This window comes from Nyctereutes procyonoides, unplaced genomic scaffold (assembly GCF_905146905.1).
Source record: "Nyctereutes procyonoides isolate TBG_1078 unplaced genomic scaffold, NYPRO_anot_genome, whole genome shotgun sequence".
Taxonomy (NCBI): domain Eukaryota; kingdom Metazoa; phylum Chordata; class Mammalia; order Carnivora; family Canidae; genus Nyctereutes; species Nyctereutes procyonoides.
In genome coordinates, this window is record NW_026575047.1 from 38,026,693 (window position 1) to 38,047,812 (window position 21,120).

The 21,120-nt window shown below is 46.0% G+C and overlaps 1 protein-coding gene across 4 annotated transcripts in view; it reads right to left on the bottom strand.

The window, feature by feature from the left end:
• The window catches only part of ZNF592 (zinc finger protein 592), a 51,619-nt gene that overhangs the window by 17,327 nt on the left and 13,172 nt on the right, over nucleotides 1–21,120 (bottom strand). For 2 of the 4 annotated variants that reach the window (XM_055326449.1, XM_055326446.1), the window contains exons 2-4: nucleotides 20,946–20,976; nucleotides 16,227–16,310; nucleotides 3,433–5,686 (exon numbers count right to left, since the gene is read on the bottom strand). In XM_055326449.1, the coding sequence (XP_055182424.1) occupies nucleotides 3,433–5,667 (2,235 nt within the window). In that variant the 5' untranslated portion in view covers nucleotides 5,668–5,686; nucleotides 16,227–16,310; nucleotides 20,946–20,976. The other 2 variants (XM_055326450.1, XM_055326447.1) reach the window with 2 other exon arrangements.

Here is a 21,120-nt window from a genome sequence, read left to right on the forward strand (position 1 = left end):
GAGTAGTCAAATTCACAGAAACAGCGAGCAGGAGGGTGGTGGCCAGGGGCAGGGGGGGAGGGGAAACTGTTGAATGGGTATAGGGTTTCAGTTTTGCAAGATGAAAAGAGTTCTGGAAATTGATTGCACAACAGTGTGAATGTACTTAACACTACTGAAATGTACACTTAAAAAAATGGCTAAGGTGGTAAACTTTATGCTATATGTATTTTACCATAATTTTTTAAAATAACAGAGCCGGGCCTCTTAATACACTATTTGAGACTCAGGATATCAACTCACTACTGTAAATACTGTTAACTAAGGGAAACAAAGTAAGTAAATATCCCATTTTCCAATATAAACTATATTTTATTTCAAGGTAACCAAATAGCCCTCATCAAAGAAGGAAAGACATTTTATACAGAACTCCAGCTAATAACTGAGAAACAAATAATAATATTACAAAACACCTTTCTTCAACTCCTAATAAAACTAGTGACTCAAAGAGCAATCATTAATGAATACTAAAATAATTAGGTGAAGGGGAACTTTACGGCAAAGGGATCAGAACATCACCACCTAAACTCACTGATCATTTAGTATCATTACAAGTGAGACAATCAAGGACTCTGTGCCTCTCTGAAGTCACGAAATATGAAGAACATGATACTCCCCTCTGCAAAACTGCCTATTTCTAGTCTCTATCACCAATAAAATATGGGGTACTTAAGAACAAATTAATTGTATAAGGAAGCATCAGTCAAACCCATAATTGTCCTGAAAAATTGCAGAACACATGAACTAGTTTCTTCAACGAAGCAATGACATGATAAAAAAAGGTTGGGAAGGGCATCTGGTGGTGGAGGAGGAAGTGGTACTGTTCTAGACTGAGGAATTTAAGAGATAAACAAATGCTAACATGTGGGACACCTGGGTGGCTCAGTGGTTGAGCACCTGCCTTCGGCTCAGGGCATGATCCCAGGGTCCTGGGATCAAGTCCTGCATTGGGCTCCCCAGAGGGAGCCTTTTTCTCCCTCTGCCTATGTCTCTGCCTCTCTCTCTGTGTCTCTCATGAATAAATAAATAAAATCTTTAATAACAAAAACAAAAAACACATGCTAACATATGGTCCATGTTTGGATCCCAATTCAAAACAAGCCCAACTACAGAAAGATCATTTTTGACATGAAAGGAAAATCTAAATGTGAACTTGTCTTAGATAACATTTTTAAAAATATTTATTTATTCATGAGAGACACACAGAGGGGGGGGCGGCGGGGGGCGGGCAGACACAGGCAGAGGGAGAAGCAGGCTCCATGCAGGGAACCTGATGTGGGACTAGATCCCAGGACTCCAGGACCACGCCCTGGGCTGAAGGCAGGCGCTAAACCGCTGAGCCACCCAGGGATCCCTGTCTTAGATAACATTAAGGAATTGTTCATTTTGTTAGAGGTGACAATGACATTAGAGCTAAATAAAAGCTTAAGACAGAAGAAAGAGTCTCTCTATGCTGATGTCCTGCCCAGCATGGTGGCTGGGAATGTGAGAAGGACATTCCTCCAGCCCGGGCAGGGGGAGACTCCCAGGGAGAAGCCAAAGGCCTGTGCCCGCTCTCCTGCAGCCCCTACACCAACCTGAGTGAAGCCTAACCCCACCCTATCCATCTATCCCTTCCCTCGGTGTGGCCTAAAGCCTGGGTACCATCCCAGGAAACAAGTCCACTAGCTAGCAAGGTAAGGTTTTGATCCCAGACCTCAAGCCTGATCCTTTCCCTGAGATTCTGAGACCACATCTATCAGTGGGAGATTTTGTGAGAGATTTGAGCTGGGCTGAGAAAACCCTGACAGCCTTCCTGGGTACCCTCTCCCTTCTTGTCTGAGGGCTCTTGCCCAGCTCCTACTAGAGGAAAAGATGCAGGATGGGAGGGGTGTCAGCTGGTGAGGAACAGTGTGGAAAAACACCAAGTGTCAGACCTCCACTGACAATGCTTCTGATCACATGACCTAGAAGGAGCATTGAGTTCTGCAGGGACAGCTCTTCAGGGGACAGCAGGAAGGCTGAAGCCTCAGGGCAAAGGGCAGGGGTCACCACACTCCATCTGACTCATTGCAAACTGAGGAGAGAAGGTGAAGATGAGAGGGGACAGCGAGCATATGGCACCTTGCAGAAGGTCCACAGGCCACCAATCTTGCCTCATGTCTCCACCCCGATGCCCCCCAGGCTCCTCAAGTGCACTTGGCATTTTCCCGCACTTCTGTTCCCTACACCTGGAACATGCTTGTCCGTCCCCCGCCCCTACATTCCCTTTGCAGGTCCCACTCAAAAGTCCCGTCCATACAGCACCTGCCCTCTGCCCGGAGTCACCATGAGCGAGTCCCTGCAAGGCACTCTGTGCAGCCATGTTCACAAGGCTTTTAGCCCCAAACTTCATCTGCTTCACACTGGAGCAGCTGTGTAGCGAGCCCTGTCTCTGCTGGGCTGCAAGAGCTGACCAGGGAGCCTCCCAACACAGCGCTCACTTGGAAGGCTTTGCGCCAAGCTCATGGGCCAGCTGACTAGGAATGACCCAGGCCTCTGCTGAACCGGTGTGAAAAGGGCTGCTCTGTTTCCCTCCCAGGCATCTGCAGCCCTGTTCGAGGACAGGGGGCTCAGGGAGGGGGTGGGCTCTGGTCTCAGCTGGGTGGAAAAGAGTCCCCTGGAGGAGGAAGAAGAGAGACTTCTGGAGGCATGTCAGGAGGCCTGCTTTCACAGGACCTTGCAAACACAGACAGCCACCGACACAGAGGTGCCAATGGGTATTTTCAGCACAGACTGTCTTCAAAAAAAAAAACAAAAACAAAATCCAATCTCATCAGCATAACCAAAAATTGGAACAAGCTGATGAGCGTGGTGGCCTCCCTAAAGTGGTGGGGACACAGATGAAAGAGGTCCTGAAGGCCTGTGCCACAGCACGTGTGCCAGTCCAGTCTCCTTCCTCGGTCCTACCTCGGCACTACCTCGGCCTAATGCAGTGTCCCCACAGGGAACTGCCCCAACAACACACAGTGCCGAGGGTACAGACTTAGGTGTGGGGCAGGGACACACCTCCCCATCCCCAAACTCTCTGGGCACATGACGAGACCATACTGACACCTCCCAGAGACCAGCCCAGGCCAGACAAGGGGCCCTGCTCACCCAGCAGAGTGGGAGCTGAGCAGAATGTGGGGCATGGCCACAGACACAGCTGGTAAATCTTCAGAGTGCCCCCCCAAGCTGGGGGCAGGACCCTTTCCCCAACCAACACCAAGCACTACACATTCAGGAGGGTCACTAACCAGCAAGCCAGACGTCTTCTTCTAAGACTCCTAAGATGCCACCAGTGCCCCCGCACCAGGGAGCTTTCCTCCACGCCCAAGCATGGAGCCGAGTACACCCGGGGGCCGACAGCCATCGCAGGAAGGCTCTGCTTACCAGCCCCTCGCTCTCCTCCGCCGTCCTCTGGAAATGTGCAGCCATAGCCACGTAGTCGCGTATCTGCCTGTGACATTCGAGACACTTGATCCCGTGCCGGATGAGCCTCACGGGGTCTGGATAGAGCGGCAAAGCCGGAAGGCTTGGGCTGGCACTGCCTGACGTGAGGCCACATTTGGGGGATGATGGGGGGACTGGGACTGCAGGGGCCGGGGAGGTCCCCGGGGCCGACACAAACATCTGGTCCACAGAGATGGGCTTCACGAGCAGCTGAGAACACTGCATGACGAGCCCCTTGCTCTTGTGGTCACGGGCATGCCGGAGCAGGCTGCACTTGTTGTAGAAGAGCAGTGTCTGCGAGCACAGTGTGCACAGCACCTCGATGTGGACACTCCGCCGGCCATAGTGCTGGCTCAGGCTCTTCTCTAAGGCAAACGCATCCCCACACTCCAGGCAACAGTACCCACTGGCCGGTACGTGGATCCTGCTGTCCGCAGGTGGGCTGAGATTTGGCGCATAGAGGGGCACGGGGTTGGAGCTGTGCAGGACCCTGTTGAAGACCTCCACAACCAGTGGGGCAGCCTTCTTCACCTGGTGGACCAGGGGCACCGACATCTGCGGCAGCTGTGGCTGGCTGCGCCTCTGTGCCGAGGACTTGGCCGTCACCGACGCGGCAACACTGTGGGGGACGAGGTTCAGGTTGGCCAGGTGCACAGCCTTGGGCAGGAGGTTGGCAGGCGCCAGGGCAGAGGCCTGCAGCGCTGTGCTCTGCTGCTGCTTCTTGCCTGTCTGTGAGCTGGGGATAGCCCCCTTTGGAATCCGGGACCCTGAGCTGCAGCAGGGAGATGCCGAGTCAGTGGCCTTCGGTGCGCTCTCATCCCCTTTCTTGTCACCCAGGGGGCTCCCGGAATTTGTGCCTACCTCCGGAGAGTGCGCCACTGCCGGCAAGGCAGTGACCTCGTCCTCTGGCACCTCACTTGGGGCCTCGGTAATGGCACTCCCTAGAGGTGATCCAACGGGGGACTTGCTGGGATCATCAGGGTCTGGCAGGATCCTTGTGACGGTCCGTTTGATTTCCCCCGATGATGTCTTAATGGTTTTGATTCTGACTTTGGGAATTGCTGGTGGGGAGCTGGCAGCCACCGAAGGGGAGCCTTTGCTGCTGCTGTCACTGCAGATGCTCCGAGGGCTGTCTGATGGCTTGATATTCTTTCTGGTGGCCTCCAGAGGGCTCCGGGGACTCTTTGGTGACTTGGGCATTTTGGGGCTGCCTTTGGAGCCCTCTTTTGTGGGCCCTGAGGGATCCTTTGTGTGGCCAGGCTGGTCCTCCTTGGTGACACTGGCCACTCTTTTGGCCTGCAGCGCCACCAAGGCTGCAACACAAGAGGAAAGCTTAGAATGAGCTGGCTTCAGACGCTGCCGAGGGGGGACTGATGAGCAGGTACCAAGCTCCAGGGTGAGCCCCTTAGGCTCTCCAGTACTGTTGCTGGGGTGGCTGTTGAATTCCAGAGCTTCCCCAAAGAATCGACTGGCATCCAGCTCCTTGTGAGGTTCCCCCACCTTCTGCCCACCTCTTTCGTGCTCCCCCAACGGCAGAGGCTCTGGCTTGGGCTCCTTCTTACAGAAGTGATCAAACATGTGGAGCTCTGGGACTGGAAACTTAGCCAGAGCCTCCAGGACTGGGCCCCCCACAGACCCACACCCAGGAGGGGGTGGGAAATAACCGTCTGAGTGCTTGGGCTTCATTCCAAACCCATTATCTTTGATGGCATCCTCAGGTTCTGGGCTGGAGATTGGACTGAACTGGTTAAAGGTCGGTAACGGCTCTGACTTGGAAGGTTCTAGCTTGCCAGAGAAACTCCTAGTACTGTCTCCATTCATGAAAGTGGAATCAAACTTCCCACAGTTGTGGCCCAGGCTGTGGGGATCTGGAGGCAGGTCCGAGCCCCGGAAACCATTGTGTAGGAGGCTGGGAGCAATGTGGTCTTTCTCCGCTTCAAATGACTCCTGGCGGCTGGTGTTCTTGACAATGACACTCACAGCCGGCACATCTGAGGATGAACCTGAGTGAGACAAGGACACACTCTCATCCATACACATGCCTGGAGGTTTGAGGGGACTCTCATTCTCCTCACTGGGGGTCTGGATGGCCTCCTTGGCATCAAGGCTGGTGGGGTCTGGGATGTCAAAGGCAGCCAGAAGGTCATCGAAATCTGGAGTTTTCATATCCCCCATGGCTGGATGCTGGCAAGGGCTACAACAGAAACAGAACAGAATCAGTGATTCCCAGGATCCCACTGGACTCCATCCAGCATCATCTTCATCACACTGTCACACATGCACACAGCCAGGATGCACATAGGCAAACCCCCAGATTCTGGGAAATCACACACCTGGCTTTTACCCCAACAGGTTTCCAAAATGCTGGGGGTATTGGGGGAGGGGTGGAAAGAGAAGTTTATATGCAGTGACGCCTGGCCAGACCTAAGCATCAATACCTGGAAATTCCTGGCTGGTTCCATAGCCAAAAAGAGAGAGCACTCATACCATACTCCCTCAATTTCTCAGGGACTATTATCACCCCCTAACCACATGCACTAGTGAAAAATCAATCATTGAGACGAAAGAAAGAAAGAAAGAAAGAAAGAAAGAAAGAAAGAAAGAAAGAAAGAAAGAAAGAAAGAAAGAAAGAAAGAAAGAAAGAAAGAAAGAAAGAAAGAAAGAAAGAAAGAAAGAAAGAAAGAAAAAGAGAAGGAAAGGGAAGGAAAGGAAAGGAAAAGAAAAAGAAAAAGAAAAAGAAAAAAAGAAAAGAAAAGAAAAGAAAAGAAGAGAGAGAAAGAACGAATGAACCATGGCTCAGCATCTCTTTTCTTTGGAAAACTTCTGATTCATAGATGAGACATGGCTATAACTTCTGCTAATTAAACTCCTAATATTAAATCATTAATTTTGTCATTTTGGTTTCTTGCTGCTACATGAATTCAATCAAATCCAAGATGATTTGCTATTGCCAGGATTAATGTTAACTGTCTCATAAATAAACTCCAGCAAATTATATCATCTCCTAGGCCTTTTTTTTTCTCCCTAGTCAGTGTCTGCTTGATTCCTTTTCATCTACAACTGTGATTGGCTGGCAAACAGACAGCTAAACATGAGGGGCAGAGCGACTCTCAAGTGCCACATGGTCATCAAATGGGCCAGGGAATAGTGTCAGGGAAGCCCCAAATTGTATTTCAACTTAATACAAAAGAAAGGAAACCCCAGCTGTTTCCTTCATGCTCCAGAGAAGGAGAACTATAGCAGTCCTGGGATAGGGGAGAGCCAGAGTACTAGGAAAGAGGCCTTCTGTCAGGAAATCACTGTCACATTCACATTCAGATGAAATATGGAGCTAGCTGGCTCCAACCTGCTGGAAAGAGGAAGAAAAACCCCACCAACTCCCTTGCTCAGCCCACGGATCCAGCATCTTCTTCGGCATCCCAGAGCCTCACTCTCTTGCCTATTTCTTACACCACACTTATACTGAAAACCTGTCTGGATATAGAATGACACGACTCTTTCAGAAAGCAGCACTGTGGCTGCACAGAACCAAACATGGTAAATCCTTGGGTCCAGGAAGCCCAAGGCTTATCCTAAGAACAAAAATTCCCAAAAGCTATATACAGAAGGAAATACCCTTATTAAAACAACACAAAAGACAGAGACACACACACAAAGAATCTAAATGTCCAAGAAAAGGGATTGATTAAATAATTGATAGACTAGGGGATCCCTGGGTGGCTCAGCAGTTTGGCGCCTGCCTTTGGCCCAGGGCGCAATCCTGGAGTCCCAGGATCAAGTCCCGTGTCGGGCTCCCGGCATGGAGCCTGCTTCTCCCTCTGCCTGTGTCTCTGCCTCTCTCTCTCTCTATCATGAATAAGTAAGTAAATAAATAAATAAATCTTTTAAAAAATAATAATAATTGATAGGCTATTATGTAGCCATTAAAAATCTTAATTATGACATTTACACAGCAACATGGAAAATTACTTATAGTGCTAGGGCTCCTGGCTGACTCTTGTCAGTGGGGGATGTGACTCTTGATTCAAGGTTGGGAGTTCCAGCCCTATGCTGGGGGTAGAGATTACTTAAGAAAAATCTTTTAAAAAAAAAATCACTTATAGGGGATCCCTGGGTGGCTCAGCGGTTTGGCACCTGCCTTCAGCCCAGGGCATGATCCTGGAGTCCCAGGATCAAGTCCCACATCGGTCTCCCTGCATGGAGCCTGTTTCTCCCTCTGCCTGTGTCTCTGCCTCTCTCTGTGTGTCTCTCATGAATAAATAAACAAAAATCTAAAAAAAAAAAAAGAAAGAAAAAAAATCACTTAGAGTGCTAAGTTAAAAAAATATGAAAAATGTCAGACTATAACAATGTAAAGCTAAATATGTATTTGAGCCAAAATTAAAAGAAAGAGAAAAATAATGATGCAGGGTGGTGGGATTACTGGTGGTTATTTTTTTCAAAACTCTTTTTGTGGTGATAGATTGCTTTTATAATTTTAAAAGGGGTAAATAAAGGGGGAAAAAACCCACTTAGGGAAAGGTCGCCTGGGTGGCTCAGTCAGTTGAACTTACTTAATTTCAGCTGAGGTCATGATCTCAGTCTCCTGGGATCCAGCCCTGCATTCATTGGGCTCCACACTCAGAGGGGAGTCTGCTTGAGGATTCTTTCTCCCTCTCCCCACTCATGTTCTCTCTCAAACAAATAAATCTCTTAAAAAAAAAAACCCACATGGAAGCAGGTGGCATAGCAGAGATATATCTATCACCACCCGTGGGATCAACAAGTTTGCAGGGTTGGTTTTTTGCTCCGTCCCAACTCCCCAAAAAACACATCTGCCTGCTGAAGAGTTCTCAAAGAAAATGAAAAATATCTCCTAATGGGAATATATCTAATTATGGTAGATAATAATAAAGTGAAATACCAATTATCTAAACTAAATACAATTGGCAGGATATCTCTTTGAAATGAGATGTTAAGTTCCTGGACACAAATAACTGTCCCCTGGAATAGGAGCTCATAATCAAGGGGAATATTCTGGCCATTGGTGAGAGCACTAATAGCCCAAAACCAAGTAAACCACTAGATAGGTGGATCCTAACTTTAAGGAAATGCCTCTGTGATATATGCTGGGTACGTTTGTTTCTTTCCCTACCCCCCCCCCACTTTTTTTTTACCATCTAGGGAAAAAAAAGATTGAGGGAAATAGAGTAGATTGGTCTTTTTAAGGAGCTGAAAAAACATGTGAGGGAAGAGAGGCAGTAGTTGGTGGTATGTGCAAGGATTAGTGGGGAACCTACTACTGTCCAACGTGAAGTCACAGGAGCTTAGAGTAGAGAGATATTACATCAGAAGAAAGTAATGCTCTCCACACAGGGAAATCTCAGGGATTGTCTGAGAATGGTCAGAGATAAGGTAAGGTATGTTTTTGCAAGGAAATTCAGAGCAGGGATACAGTGTAACAGCTTAATATCAACAGCAGGAAAATCTTTATAACCTTTGGATCTTAAATACCAAAGCTGACGCTTTTAAAAGCCAAAGATCAAGTCCTGTTTTCTGTTTACTCATAGTAAGGAAGAACAAAAACAGCAGCAAACAATAGACATGAACAAGAGACTTTTGGTGTATCTGCTTGTATGTCTTCAAAACTTGCTCTGAAGTATCACACTGCTTATAGGTAGAAAAGAGAAATTAGGGATCCCTGGGGGGCGCAGCGGTTTAGCGCCTGCCTTTGGCCCAGGGCGCGATCCTGGAGACCCGGGATCAAATCCCACGTCGGGCTCCCGGTGCATGGAGCCTGCTTCTCCCTCTGCCTGTCTCTCTCTCTCTCTCTCTCTCTCTCTCTCTCTCTGTGATGACTATCATAAATAAATAAAAATTAAAAAAAAAGAAAAGAGAAATTAATCAAAATGTACCCTGTTATAAAAGCAAAGAAAGAAACTATAAAGAAAAAGACTACCAATAATAAGTTCTAGTCGTCAAAAACCTGCCAGCACAAAGTTAGCAGGCAAACAACAAACTGACAGGAATATCTGCAAGGAGACAGTTACCATCATTAATGTCTTTATTATAGAAAAAGCCTTTATGAAGCAGTCCAAGATAAGCAGCCCACTAGGAAAATAAGCAAAGGTACTGAGCACACAATTTAGAAAAGAAACAAAAGTGGACAGCAAATACAGAAAAACACAGTTGCTACCTCTCAAGGAATTAGAGAAATACAATTTAAACAATGAGAAGCCATTTTGGGCTTACCAAATTGACCAAGATTTTCAAAAAGTAACTCCTGGTGTTGGTGAAGATGTGGTCAAGCATTTCATTTCCTTCTGTTTTTTTGTTTTTGTTTTAGGTAGGCTACACACCTAAAACCCTGAGATCAAGACCTGAGCGGAGATCAAGAGTGGACACTTAACCGACTGAGTCACCCAGGCACCCCTGATAAAACCTATGTTAACATCAATTTAGCAATGCATACATGAGGCCCAATAATTCCACTTCCAGAAATTTATCCTAATACAGATGCATGTGACAACGATAATCACTGCATACTTATTTATAGCAAACTTCCTTCATAACAAAAAATAAGACACAACCAAAGTCCCAAGAGAAAATTGGTTCAATAAATTATGGTATAGAGGATCCCTGGGTGGTGCAGCGGTTTGGCACCTGCCTTTGGCCCAGGGCGCGATCCTGGAGACCCAGGATTGAATCCCACATCGGGCTCCCGGTGCATGGAGCCTGCTTCTCCCTCTGCCTGTGTCTCTGCCTCTCTCTCTCTCTGTGACTATCATAAATAAATAAATAAATAAATAAATAAATAAATAAATAAATAAATAATAAATTATGGTATAATAACACAATTAAATAATAGGCATCTTATAATACAATATTTACAGCTATGAGAAATGCTCCTGATACAAAGTGGGAAGGGAAGGATACTGTAATGTGTATATATATATATATATATATATATAGTAAAATCTCTATTTAAAACAAAAATTTTTATTATATACAGTGTTTATGAAAAGGGCTAGAAGAACATTCTAAAATATTTTTTAATTTTTATTTATTTATGATAGTCACACACAGAGAGAGAGAGGCAGAGACACAGGCAGAGGGAGAAGCAGGCTCCATGCACCGGAAGCCCAACGTGGGATTCGATCCCGGATCTCCAGGATTGCGCCCTGCGCCAAAGGCAGGCGCTAAACCACTGCGCCACCCAGGGATCCCGAACATTCTAAAATCTTAAAGGTATCTCAACATATGAGATTATTTTCTTTCTTTTATCTGCATTTTCAAATTATTTATTCAAACTATTTAAGTTATACTGCTTACATAATTTTATTAAATTATATTTTTAATACACAAAAAGAAGAAGAAATTAGGAAGCTTTTTACACAGGACTCCAAAAATCACTAATATAAAATTCTTGAAGCACATCTGGCATGACTCAGCAGACGACGTCAGCTAGAAAATCAGTGAACTAAAGTTAATTGAAATAAAAAGTGTAGTCAAAATAAAAAGCTTCAGCCTGCCAGTGTCTCCAACCTGTTGTAGGCTGGGAAGCGCAAACCTCATACAGCTGCTAGTTTAGGCAGGGACAGCACTTGGGACCAGAGCCTGGGTATGGCCTCTACCCCATGTCCACAAATACCAGCCTAGAAACCTGGCTCACCCTGCAGAACACACAGCAGGGTGCACTCCGAAGCACCTGAACAGACCAGATCAGGCCTGGTGAGCTCACCAAGTGATCTAGAGTGGCCTAGTCAATAGGCAAGGCAGGCTCACCAGTTCTCTGCGGCCTAGGCTAACCATGGTACAACATGAGCCACCCTCATGGGGATAAGGAGCAATTCCATGACTGTTCAGAGTGACACCGTACTCTTTCTAGGTAAGTTTCTCTTCAGGGAAGATATAAAAACTTAAAAATATATAGATATCCCTATTTTTTATTACAGGATCTACTACTTGCCCAAGAAATTTTATCAAACACTTAAGTAAACATATCAACAGATGAAGGAGAAGGAACACCTTAATTCTAAAAAGACTTTATCACCAAAAAAAAAAAAAAAAAAGACTTTATCAGGCCTGATTAGCCTATTAGAATTCTTTGAGGGGGTAGAAACAATATGATTATGGCAGCACTAGTAAGAATCTCCACAGACTCTAAATGTTTAAATTCCACCAAAAAATAATTTTAAAAAACTGAAACCTGGGTGAATGTATGTTGTATGTATGTGTGAGTGTGATTGTCATTTATGAAGAACCACGAGGAGTGGAGTTCTGAACCCATGGACCAGGTCTGGACTCGAGCTTAATACTTTCATAAATCGTAGTTCCCAACCCATAAGAATACCCAACTTCATATACACATATGTGGTCCCAGTGACCAGACATTAAAAACACCACTACTAACTCAGTTGAGAGTCCCACTTTTTTTTTTTTTAAAGATTTTGTACTGGGGGGATACCTGGGTGGCTCAGTGGTTTAGCGCCTGCCTTTGGCCCAGGGCATGATCCTGGAGTCCCCGGATCGAGTCCCACATCAGGCTCCCGGCATGGAGCCCGCTTCTCCCTCTGCCTGTGTCTCTGCCCTCCCCTCTCTATATCATGAATAAATAAAATATTTTAAAAAATAAAAAATAAAAAAATAAAGATTTTGTATTTATTTATTCATAGAGACACAGAGAGAGAATGAGAGGCAGAGACACAGGCAGAGGGAGAAGCACGCTCCATGCAGAGAGCCTGACGCGGGACTCGATCCAGGGTCTCCAGGATCACGCCCTGAGCTGCAGGCAGCGCTAAACTGCTGCGCCACCGGGGCTGCCTGAGAGTCCCACTCTTGATTTTGATTCAGGCCATAATCTCGAGGTCATGGGATCGAGCCCCACGTTGGGCTCTGCACTGGGCAAGGAGTCTCCTTGTCTCTCTCCCTTTGCTCCTCCCCCACTCATGGGCTCGCTCTCTCTCTCAAATAAATAAAAAAAATCTTTAAAACAAAACAAAACAAACCATACCACTACTGGGGCAACTGGGTGGCTCAGTAGGCTGAGCATCTATCTCTTGATTTCAGCTCACGTCATGATCTCAGGGTTGTGGAATCCAGCTCTGCATCAGGCTTCACATTGGGTGAGGATCCCACTGGGGATTCTCTCTGCCCCTCCCTCACCCTCTCAAAAAACAAAACAAGAACAAAAACCATCATTACTGGGGCACCTGGGTGGCTCAGTCAGTTAAGCATCCTACTCTTGATCTCAGCTCAGGTCTTGATCTCAAGGTCGTAGAGTTCAGTCCCCATACAGGGCTCCATGCTAGGCATGGAGCCTACAATCAATCAATCAATCAATCAATCAATCAATAAATAAATAAATAAATGCATATGTATTACATACATACCACTACTGAATGAGAGCCTGTGAAAACATTAATTTAAAAAGGAGATCTCATATTCAAAATGCTGGGATCCCTGGGTGGCACAGCGGTTTGGCGCCTGCCTTTGGCTCAGGGCGCGATCCTGGAGACCCGGGATCGAATCCCATATCGGGCTCCCGGTGCATGGAGCCTGCTTCTCCCTCTGCCTGTGTCTCTGCCTCTCTCTCTCTCTCTGTGTGTGACTATCATAAATAAATAAATTAAAAAAAATTCAAAATGCTTTGAGAACCAATGATCTAGCAGAATATTAGGCTGTAAGTTTCATGAGGGAAGAGGCTTATCTGTCTCATTCATCACTGCATTCTCCATTAAGTACTCAATAAATACACCATCAAGCAATAAAGTGAAATCTTCAAGACTGCAAATGGCCTTAAAACTGTTGCAGAAATCAAAATACAAAATTAAAAGACAACAAGTTCTCAAGAGGCTATATGAATGGATGAAATTATGGCAAAGGAACACCAGTGGAGGCCAATGTGAAGGAACATTGAGGGAAAAGCAATCCTAATGACACTTTTACAGTAATGGGTTCTCAGCTACACTGTTCAATAAAGAGGCTTGGCCATCAGCCAATATTGCATGTTTCATCCCAAAAGACTCAGATAACACTTGGCATTATCAGAAAGAATACTGGAAATGAAATACAGTTTGTGATACTGCCCTTAATCAAAACCACCCAGTGTCCGCAGCCAGATATGCTGTCCAGTTTTGGTTCGCTGTAGCTTAAGAAAGACATACCAGAGAAGGAAGAGGCCCTAAGAAATAAGACTAAAGTTATAAAGTAGATGGAAGAGCTTTCTAATAAGAGCTTAAAAATTAGAACTCTTTTATTCTGGAGAGACAAAGGTTTGGGGGAGAGGGGGAGAATAACTGACATATACTTTTGTTAATTGAACCTCAAAATACTAAAGAAGAAAGGGAAGCATTCTGAAATTTGAAATAAAAGATGCAGACAAATAAGAGATTACTCATTAGTCAGAAAATACACTGAAGTTGTCACAGGTAAAATACATAAATGTAGTAACATCCACACTTATTTAAATCCAGAAATTTAAAAGAGGGAGGGGGCTCTGAGGAGCTAGGAACAAGGAACTATCACTAAACCTATGAGCCTCCTTTCCCTCAGCATTGAAGCCTCTGAACTTCGAATAACATTAAACTTGGTCATCTGTTTCTCTTAACAGTATCAAGTTCAATAACAGTAGATTAATGTAAGTTCAGACAGGACATCAAGGGGACAGAGGCACTCCGAAAACATTAAGAAAAATCTGATCTCTACTCAGTATATTGTTTAATAAGACAAGGAAGCAAACAACACATTATGGATTTAAACTACGAAAGTTAAAGGCAGCAAGATTCAAGGAACACTGGACTGGTCAACCATAAAATTCAGTTTCCTTGAATTTACTATTTTTTGTTGGAGAAGGACTCGAAGGATGGATGTGTATATATTTTACACCCTGTGGGTAAACTCTTTGCCCGGCTCCCCACATGACTGAATACAGCTTACATGTTGATAAAATCTGTGTTCAATTATTGTTATAACTGTTAAGAGTTTACAAAGGGGTAAGTGGAAGTTACCCTCAGCTTTCTATTTTAGAAGGAGCATTCCAGAGGAAAATAGAGCAAATAATAATTCAAGCTGTATGATACACAGACAGAGCAAGCAGGCATGAGACGAGTGCTTGCTTAAAAAGTGAGAGCAGAAGAAAATGCCTGAGCTGGTGGCCAGGTGGGGGAACTTCTGTCCCAGAAATGGAAGCTATACAAGGGGAAAGACAGAGCAAAGGAGCACAAGTGAGAGCAAGCTGCTGCTCCTGTGACTTGTAGGAGCTTCAGTCTGGACTCTGGCTGAACAATAAGAGAAAGACATTGAGCCCGTGAGTGGTAGAGAAGGTAGCTCAATGAAATCAAAGGACATAGATAAAGTCCCATGTTCCCAGACATAGAATGAAGCCCCAGGCCAGGGAACAGTAGAGCAAAAAGAGTAAGAAACAGTGAAGTGCAAGAATGGCTTTCGCCCATATGCTGTCATCAATTACCTATGAGGAGATCTTGAGCAGGCGTCAGTGAAGGATCTCTGTTCCTTGAACAGGCGAGGCTACAACGGCTGGGCAAGTTAACCTAAAACTATGGATTTCTACATAAAACTTCACACCTGAAGTGACAAGGAGATTCTCTCCCTTAGGCCAAGCACTGCCCTCCTGAGCACACCTGAGGCCTGCTTGTGGGTCCTAGGGGGCCCCGAGACACAGGTGTTCTGAGCTGGTCAGGAGCGGTGCTTCATTTCACGAGGCACCTGGTACTCTAATCATCAGCAAGGGCAGCCCAAAGAGACGCTCAACAGGACAAGAAAGCAGGTGCCCCAGTGGACGACGGACCCACGTAAAACAGTAAAGCTTCTCACTCATCTTCTCCTCCATCTCGTTTTAGCCCCTTCCAACGCACACTCTCCTATCGTGGGTGCTGTAAAACATCTATCTAATCACAGAGATGTCCTGCTTAAGATGCCCATCCTGGGGCAGCCCAGGTCGCCCAGCGGTTTAGCGCCACCTTCAGCCCAGGGCGTGATCCTGGAGATCCAGGATCGAGTCCCACGTCGGGCTCCCTGCGTGGAGGCTGCTTCTCCCTCTGCCTGTGTCTCTGCCTCTCTCACTCTGTGTCTCTCATGAATAAATAAATAAAATCTCTTAAAAAAATGCCCACCCTCTTCAGGAGACACCTCAAGTCTCCACCCAGTGTGGAGAGCCCCTCCTCATCTGGTCTCTGCCCACCTCTCTCACCACTTCCCAAGGGTGCCTTTCATTCACTAGTGGTTCTCACAGACTTCCCCTGTGTCAGGGCCTGGGTAGTTCCTCCCGACTAACCCAATCCATTGGCCCCAACCCGCAACACAGATTTGCCCGAGAATTCCTCGGCCCCAAGGTCCTGCTCCAGGGCCCCTTCTCCTCATACCTCCTGAGTGCTGTGACACAGGTCCCCTGCCCTCTTTCTGCTCCCCCTCCCTTCCACTATGGTGTACTTCCTACAGAGTGAAGGGATCCTGAGTTTTCTCATCAGCCCATAAGCCTCTCCAAAGTTCAGGTCATGTCCTTTACCTCTGTTCCTGAGAGCTAACACACTGGGATCCCCAAGGCAAGCTGGTGCTCACTGCTCATGCTCCCACCCACCCCCAACCAGGGCTGAGAGCCTTGCCCATTCTTCCCGCCAGAGGTGCCCTTTGCCCAGAGGCAGTTCCTCCTCTCCCCCTCCCCGCTCTCCTACCCCCACCAAAAACCCCACTGCCCAGGAAGAGAATTATGCTGCAAACATTCTAATGAGACTCACAGGATGTTAGAGCTGAAGGGGAACTCAGAAATGATCTGGTCCAGCGGCTTCCAAATCGACGTCTGCAGACTGCTCCGGGACCGACTGCAAAAGAATACCATGGGGAGTGACTTGAAAGTACAGAACCCCAGGTTCCTGCTAGGAAATTGTGACTCAACAAGTCTGGGATAGATCCCCACTTTTTTTTTTTTAACTCTCCCAGTTGATTCCAGTGCACTGGCCGAGTCCAACCTCTTCATTTGGAAACACATGGACACCTTAGGCTCAGAAAGCAGGTCAGGGGCACCTGGCTGACTCAGTTGGTGAAGTGTACCACTCCTGATCTCAGGATTAGGAATCTGAGTCCCACATTGGGTGTAGGGATTACTTAAAATTAAGATAGATAGATAGATAGATAGATAGATAGATAGATAGATAGATAAGAAAGAAAAAGAAAGAAAGGAAGGAAGGAAGGAAGGAGAAAAGGAAAGGAAAGGAAAGGAAAGGAAGGAAAGGAAGGAAGGAAGGAAAGGAAGGAAAGAAGAAGGAAGGAAGGAAGGAAGGAAGGAAGGAAGGAAGGAAGGAAGGAAGGAAAAAGAAAGAATTAAAGAAGAAAATCTCCTGTCAAACATTTACCAAATGACAAGACTTACATCTGGCAGAGAACATAAAGGGAAGGCCCAGCCACTATTCTCAAGCACCCACACACTCACACACCCTACCCCGCTGGAAACACACAGCAGCCACACACTTGAGGTGCCATGGAAGGCTCACCAAGGGCCCTGACTTCCAACAGAAAAGGGGGATGGACCTTCTGACTGGGTCACCCCAGTGACCTCCCTGGTGTTTCCCTCACTCCTTTCAGGGCATAATTTTCACTTTTTTTGCTGGAGTTATTTCAGTAAAATATTCTCTTCTATTTCATTAGCCCCACTATAGGTACCCCCTAAATTATTGAACTGGTATTCTCCTCAATTCTAGGTTTGGGATTCCACTTGGACAGGCATCTCAGACAGCTTAGGTCCAGAATCTAACTCTCAATGTCCCTGTACAGCAGGTGACCACTCTGTCCTTCCAGTTGCTTAGGCCAGTCTCGACACCCTTCAGGGCTCTCTTGCCTTCATACCCCAATTCCCATTGAAGAGCAAATCCTGTCAAGTGCTCCTTCAAAATATTTCCATATGCAACCATTTCCCACCACCTCCACCATCATCATCTCTCTTTTGGGTCCCTGCAGATGCCTGCTGCCCCACTCATTCTCAACACAGCAGCCAGAGTGCTGGTCTTACGACACCCATCGATCACACTCCTCTCCTCGGACATGGTCCCGTCTCACGCAGGGCAGCCTTCATGGCTGGGAGGCTCTAAGTACCCTCCGCCTCCAAATCCTCTCTCTGCCACTCGGTCCACTCCAGGTACACTCAGGCTTCTGCCTTGTTCTTCAAACACACTCCTGCTCTAAGCCTTTGAGTCCACTGTTCCGTCTGCCTGGAACGTCCTTCCCCTCAGACCTGCAGGGGCTCACTCCTCGCTGCCACCAGGTCTTGATACAAACATCCCTTTTCCAGAAGAAATGTGTGGGAGATATCAGAAAGGGAGACAGAACATAAAGACTTCTAACTCTGGGAAATGAACTAGGGGTGGTGGAAGGGGAGGAGGGCGGGGGGTGGGGGTGAATGGGTGACGGGCACGGAGGGGGACACTTGACGGGATGAGCACTGGGTGTTATTCTGTATGTTGGTAAATTGAACACCAATAAAAATTAATTTATTAAAAAAAAAAACCAAACATCCCTTTTCCAGTCTTCCATGACCAGGGTATGTAATGTGCCCATCCTCATCCTCACCCTCAATCTCAGTCCTGTACCTGCTGCTTCTTCAAAGCCCTTCCCACCACCTGGTATGTCATATAATCACTTGTGTCTCCACTGTCTCTGTACAAAGGGTGTTTACTGAAAGGTAATCCACTGTTAGAAAGGGGAATGATTTGACAGGCTCATCTGTCCAGAACTAAGATTGCTCAAGGACAGTCAGATTCCTAAGCAGGTTTATTACTAGTCAAATAGTTGGCAAGTTTGCAACATATTTTGTGTTTCACTTTTTAAAACTTGCCATAAACGAGAGAACTTGAGTGGTGATGGGGCCTGGCCAGCAAGAGGGGTCTGCTCGAAGCAGCAGTCATCTGTGAGTCCTGGGCTTCTGGGGATTAAGTTCAGTACTGGATGGTGCCAAGAGCCTACTGGCCAACATCCCCACAATAAGGTCATCCATCTTGAGGATGGGATTAGTGTGACACCAGCAGAGAAGGAGGGTCACCTCAGAGAACCAAAGGGAAGAACAGGGCACAGAGTAGTCTTCAGTCTTAAAAGGGAATATGACTCTGGGAATATACTAAAAACCACTGAATTGTGTGCTTTAAATGGGTGAGTTGCATGATAATATCAATTTTATCTCAACAAAGCTGTTATTTTTAAAGATAAAAAGAAGAGGAGATAAAAGCGGAGGGAGCTGGGATTAGGCAGCCCTGGTCAGCCAACTGAGATGACACTCAGAGAAAGTAGATATAGGCAACAAAGTTTAAACAAAGCTGAGAACCAACACAAAACTGATACTCTGTAACCTCTACCGCCTCTCCCTTTCCTTACTTGAAAACAGATCTCAGTACTAACCAGGCACTGCATTTTGTTAGAAAGAGACAGAACCCAGAGACTAAGAAGGGAGAGAGACAGGACTCCTCTCTTTGTTCACACAGCATCGTCAAGGAATTCTGTAAAAGCATCATCTCCTGGCAGTAGGGATGCCCAAATTTAAGCAAAAAGCCAGTGGCCTCAGACCTGCTGGGAACCAAGCCTCCATTCCCCAAACAAAAGTGCCCCAGAAAACAAAAAGTACTCATTCTACTTTTTCCCCATTTCGAGTACCCATGTTTTTGGTGGCTCTCCATGTGTCACCAGTCCCATCTACCACAGGGAAACTATAGTCCCAAAGATTCCAAAAGCAAAGGTTTTCTGGGGGCGGGGAGGAGGGGGCAAGGAACATGCTTTTGGGGTATCTTCATCACTCTCTCACACACGTTCTTCCTCATCCTTTCTTCCTCCCTCTTCTGTCTCCTCCCTCTCAACAGAGACTGGATGGGCTCTTTCACCACTGCTACTCAGACCTAAGGGCAGTCAGCCTTCTTCAGGAAAGCAAGGCACCAGTCAAGGCAGCTTTTCACCAACAACACGGTATAGCAACAGATCCAACATCAGGTGTCCACATGTGTGCCCACTGGATGCTCCCAGGGAATGAAAGAGAATAAGAAACACCCCTATATGCCCTTCTACTATCAGACAAAATGGAATATAGAAATTCCTTAGCTTTTTAAGACACAAAGTGAAATATTTACATGTAAAATGATATTGAGACACCTGGGTAGCTTAGTCGATTAAGTATCTGACTCTTGATTTTCAGCTCAGGTCACAATCTCAGGGTCATGAGACTGAGTCCCGTGTCAGGATCCACAGGCAGCATGGAGTCTGCTTTCGATTCTCTCTCTCTCCCTTGGCCTCTCCCCCCACTTGTGCGTGTGCGCGCGCGCACACACACACACACACACACTCTCTCAAATACATAAATAAAATCTTTAAAAATCAATCAATAAATAATAAAAATGATGAGATGTCTGGGATTTGCCTCAAAATGATACCGAGCAGGAGGAAGAGATCAGGGAGGATATTTATAAATGAAAAAAGATCAGCCAAGAATTAATAACTCTTGGATGTGGGTGAGGAGTACACGGAGGTTTATCCCACTATTTTCTCTACATGTGTATATTTCAGCACTCTCAGGACTGGGCGCTTGGTTGGCGCACTCTTGAGTCCAACTAGATGAGCAAAGGTCACACCCATTAGGATAGCTATTATAAACAACAACACTCAGGAAATAACAAGTGTTGGTGAAGATGTGGATTTCTCCTTGTGTGCTGCTGATAGGAATACACATGGTGCAGCCACTATGGAAAACCATATGGCAGTTCCTAATGAAAACTAAACATACAATCACCATATAATCTAGCAATTCTGCTTCTGAGTATACACCCAAAAGAACTGAAAGAAGGGTCTCAAAGAGGAATTTTTACACACATGTTCATTGCAGCAGTATGCACAATACCCAAAAGATGAAAGCAACCCAGTTTCCACCAACAAATGATGGATAAACAAAATGTGATATAAATAAACAATGGAATATCATTCAGCCTTAAAAAGGCACCAAGTTCTGATACACGCTAGAGCATGGATGAACCTTGAGGACATTATGCTAAGTGAAATATGCCAGGTGTAAAAGGACAAGTCCTGTAGGATTCCACCTAGCAACCTAGGCACCTGAGCAGTTACATTCATGGAGACAGAAAGTAAAACTGTGCTTACAAGGGTCATGGGGGAGAGAGGACAGGGAGTTGGTGTTTAATGGGCACAGAGTTTCAGTTTGGAGTGATGAAAAGATTCTGGATGGTGGTGATGGTTTTACAATTGTGCATGTATGAACAGTACACTTAAAAATGGTTAAAACGGTCAATTTTGTTATGTATATTTTGCCACAATTAAAAAAAAAGCCACCAAAGAACATAAAGACATCACTTGTGTCTTCTCAAGGCCAGCTCAGGTCAGCCTAGACATCATACCTCAGAGAGGTTCTCAAAACAAGGGTGTGGTGAGCGCTGCTGGGGGTGTAGAGCTATGGAGAAAGGAATAACATATACCTAGGCACATGGTCTAGTTTCCAAACACCACCTAAGGAAAGAAGAAAAATAAAATGTTTTTTAATAGACCTGAAGGTAAATGTGTAAGTCAGTAAGGTAATAATCACAATAATAAAAGTAGACATCAAACCTTGAGAAAAATCTCCAAACATAAATTCAAAGCCCCAGATTCAAA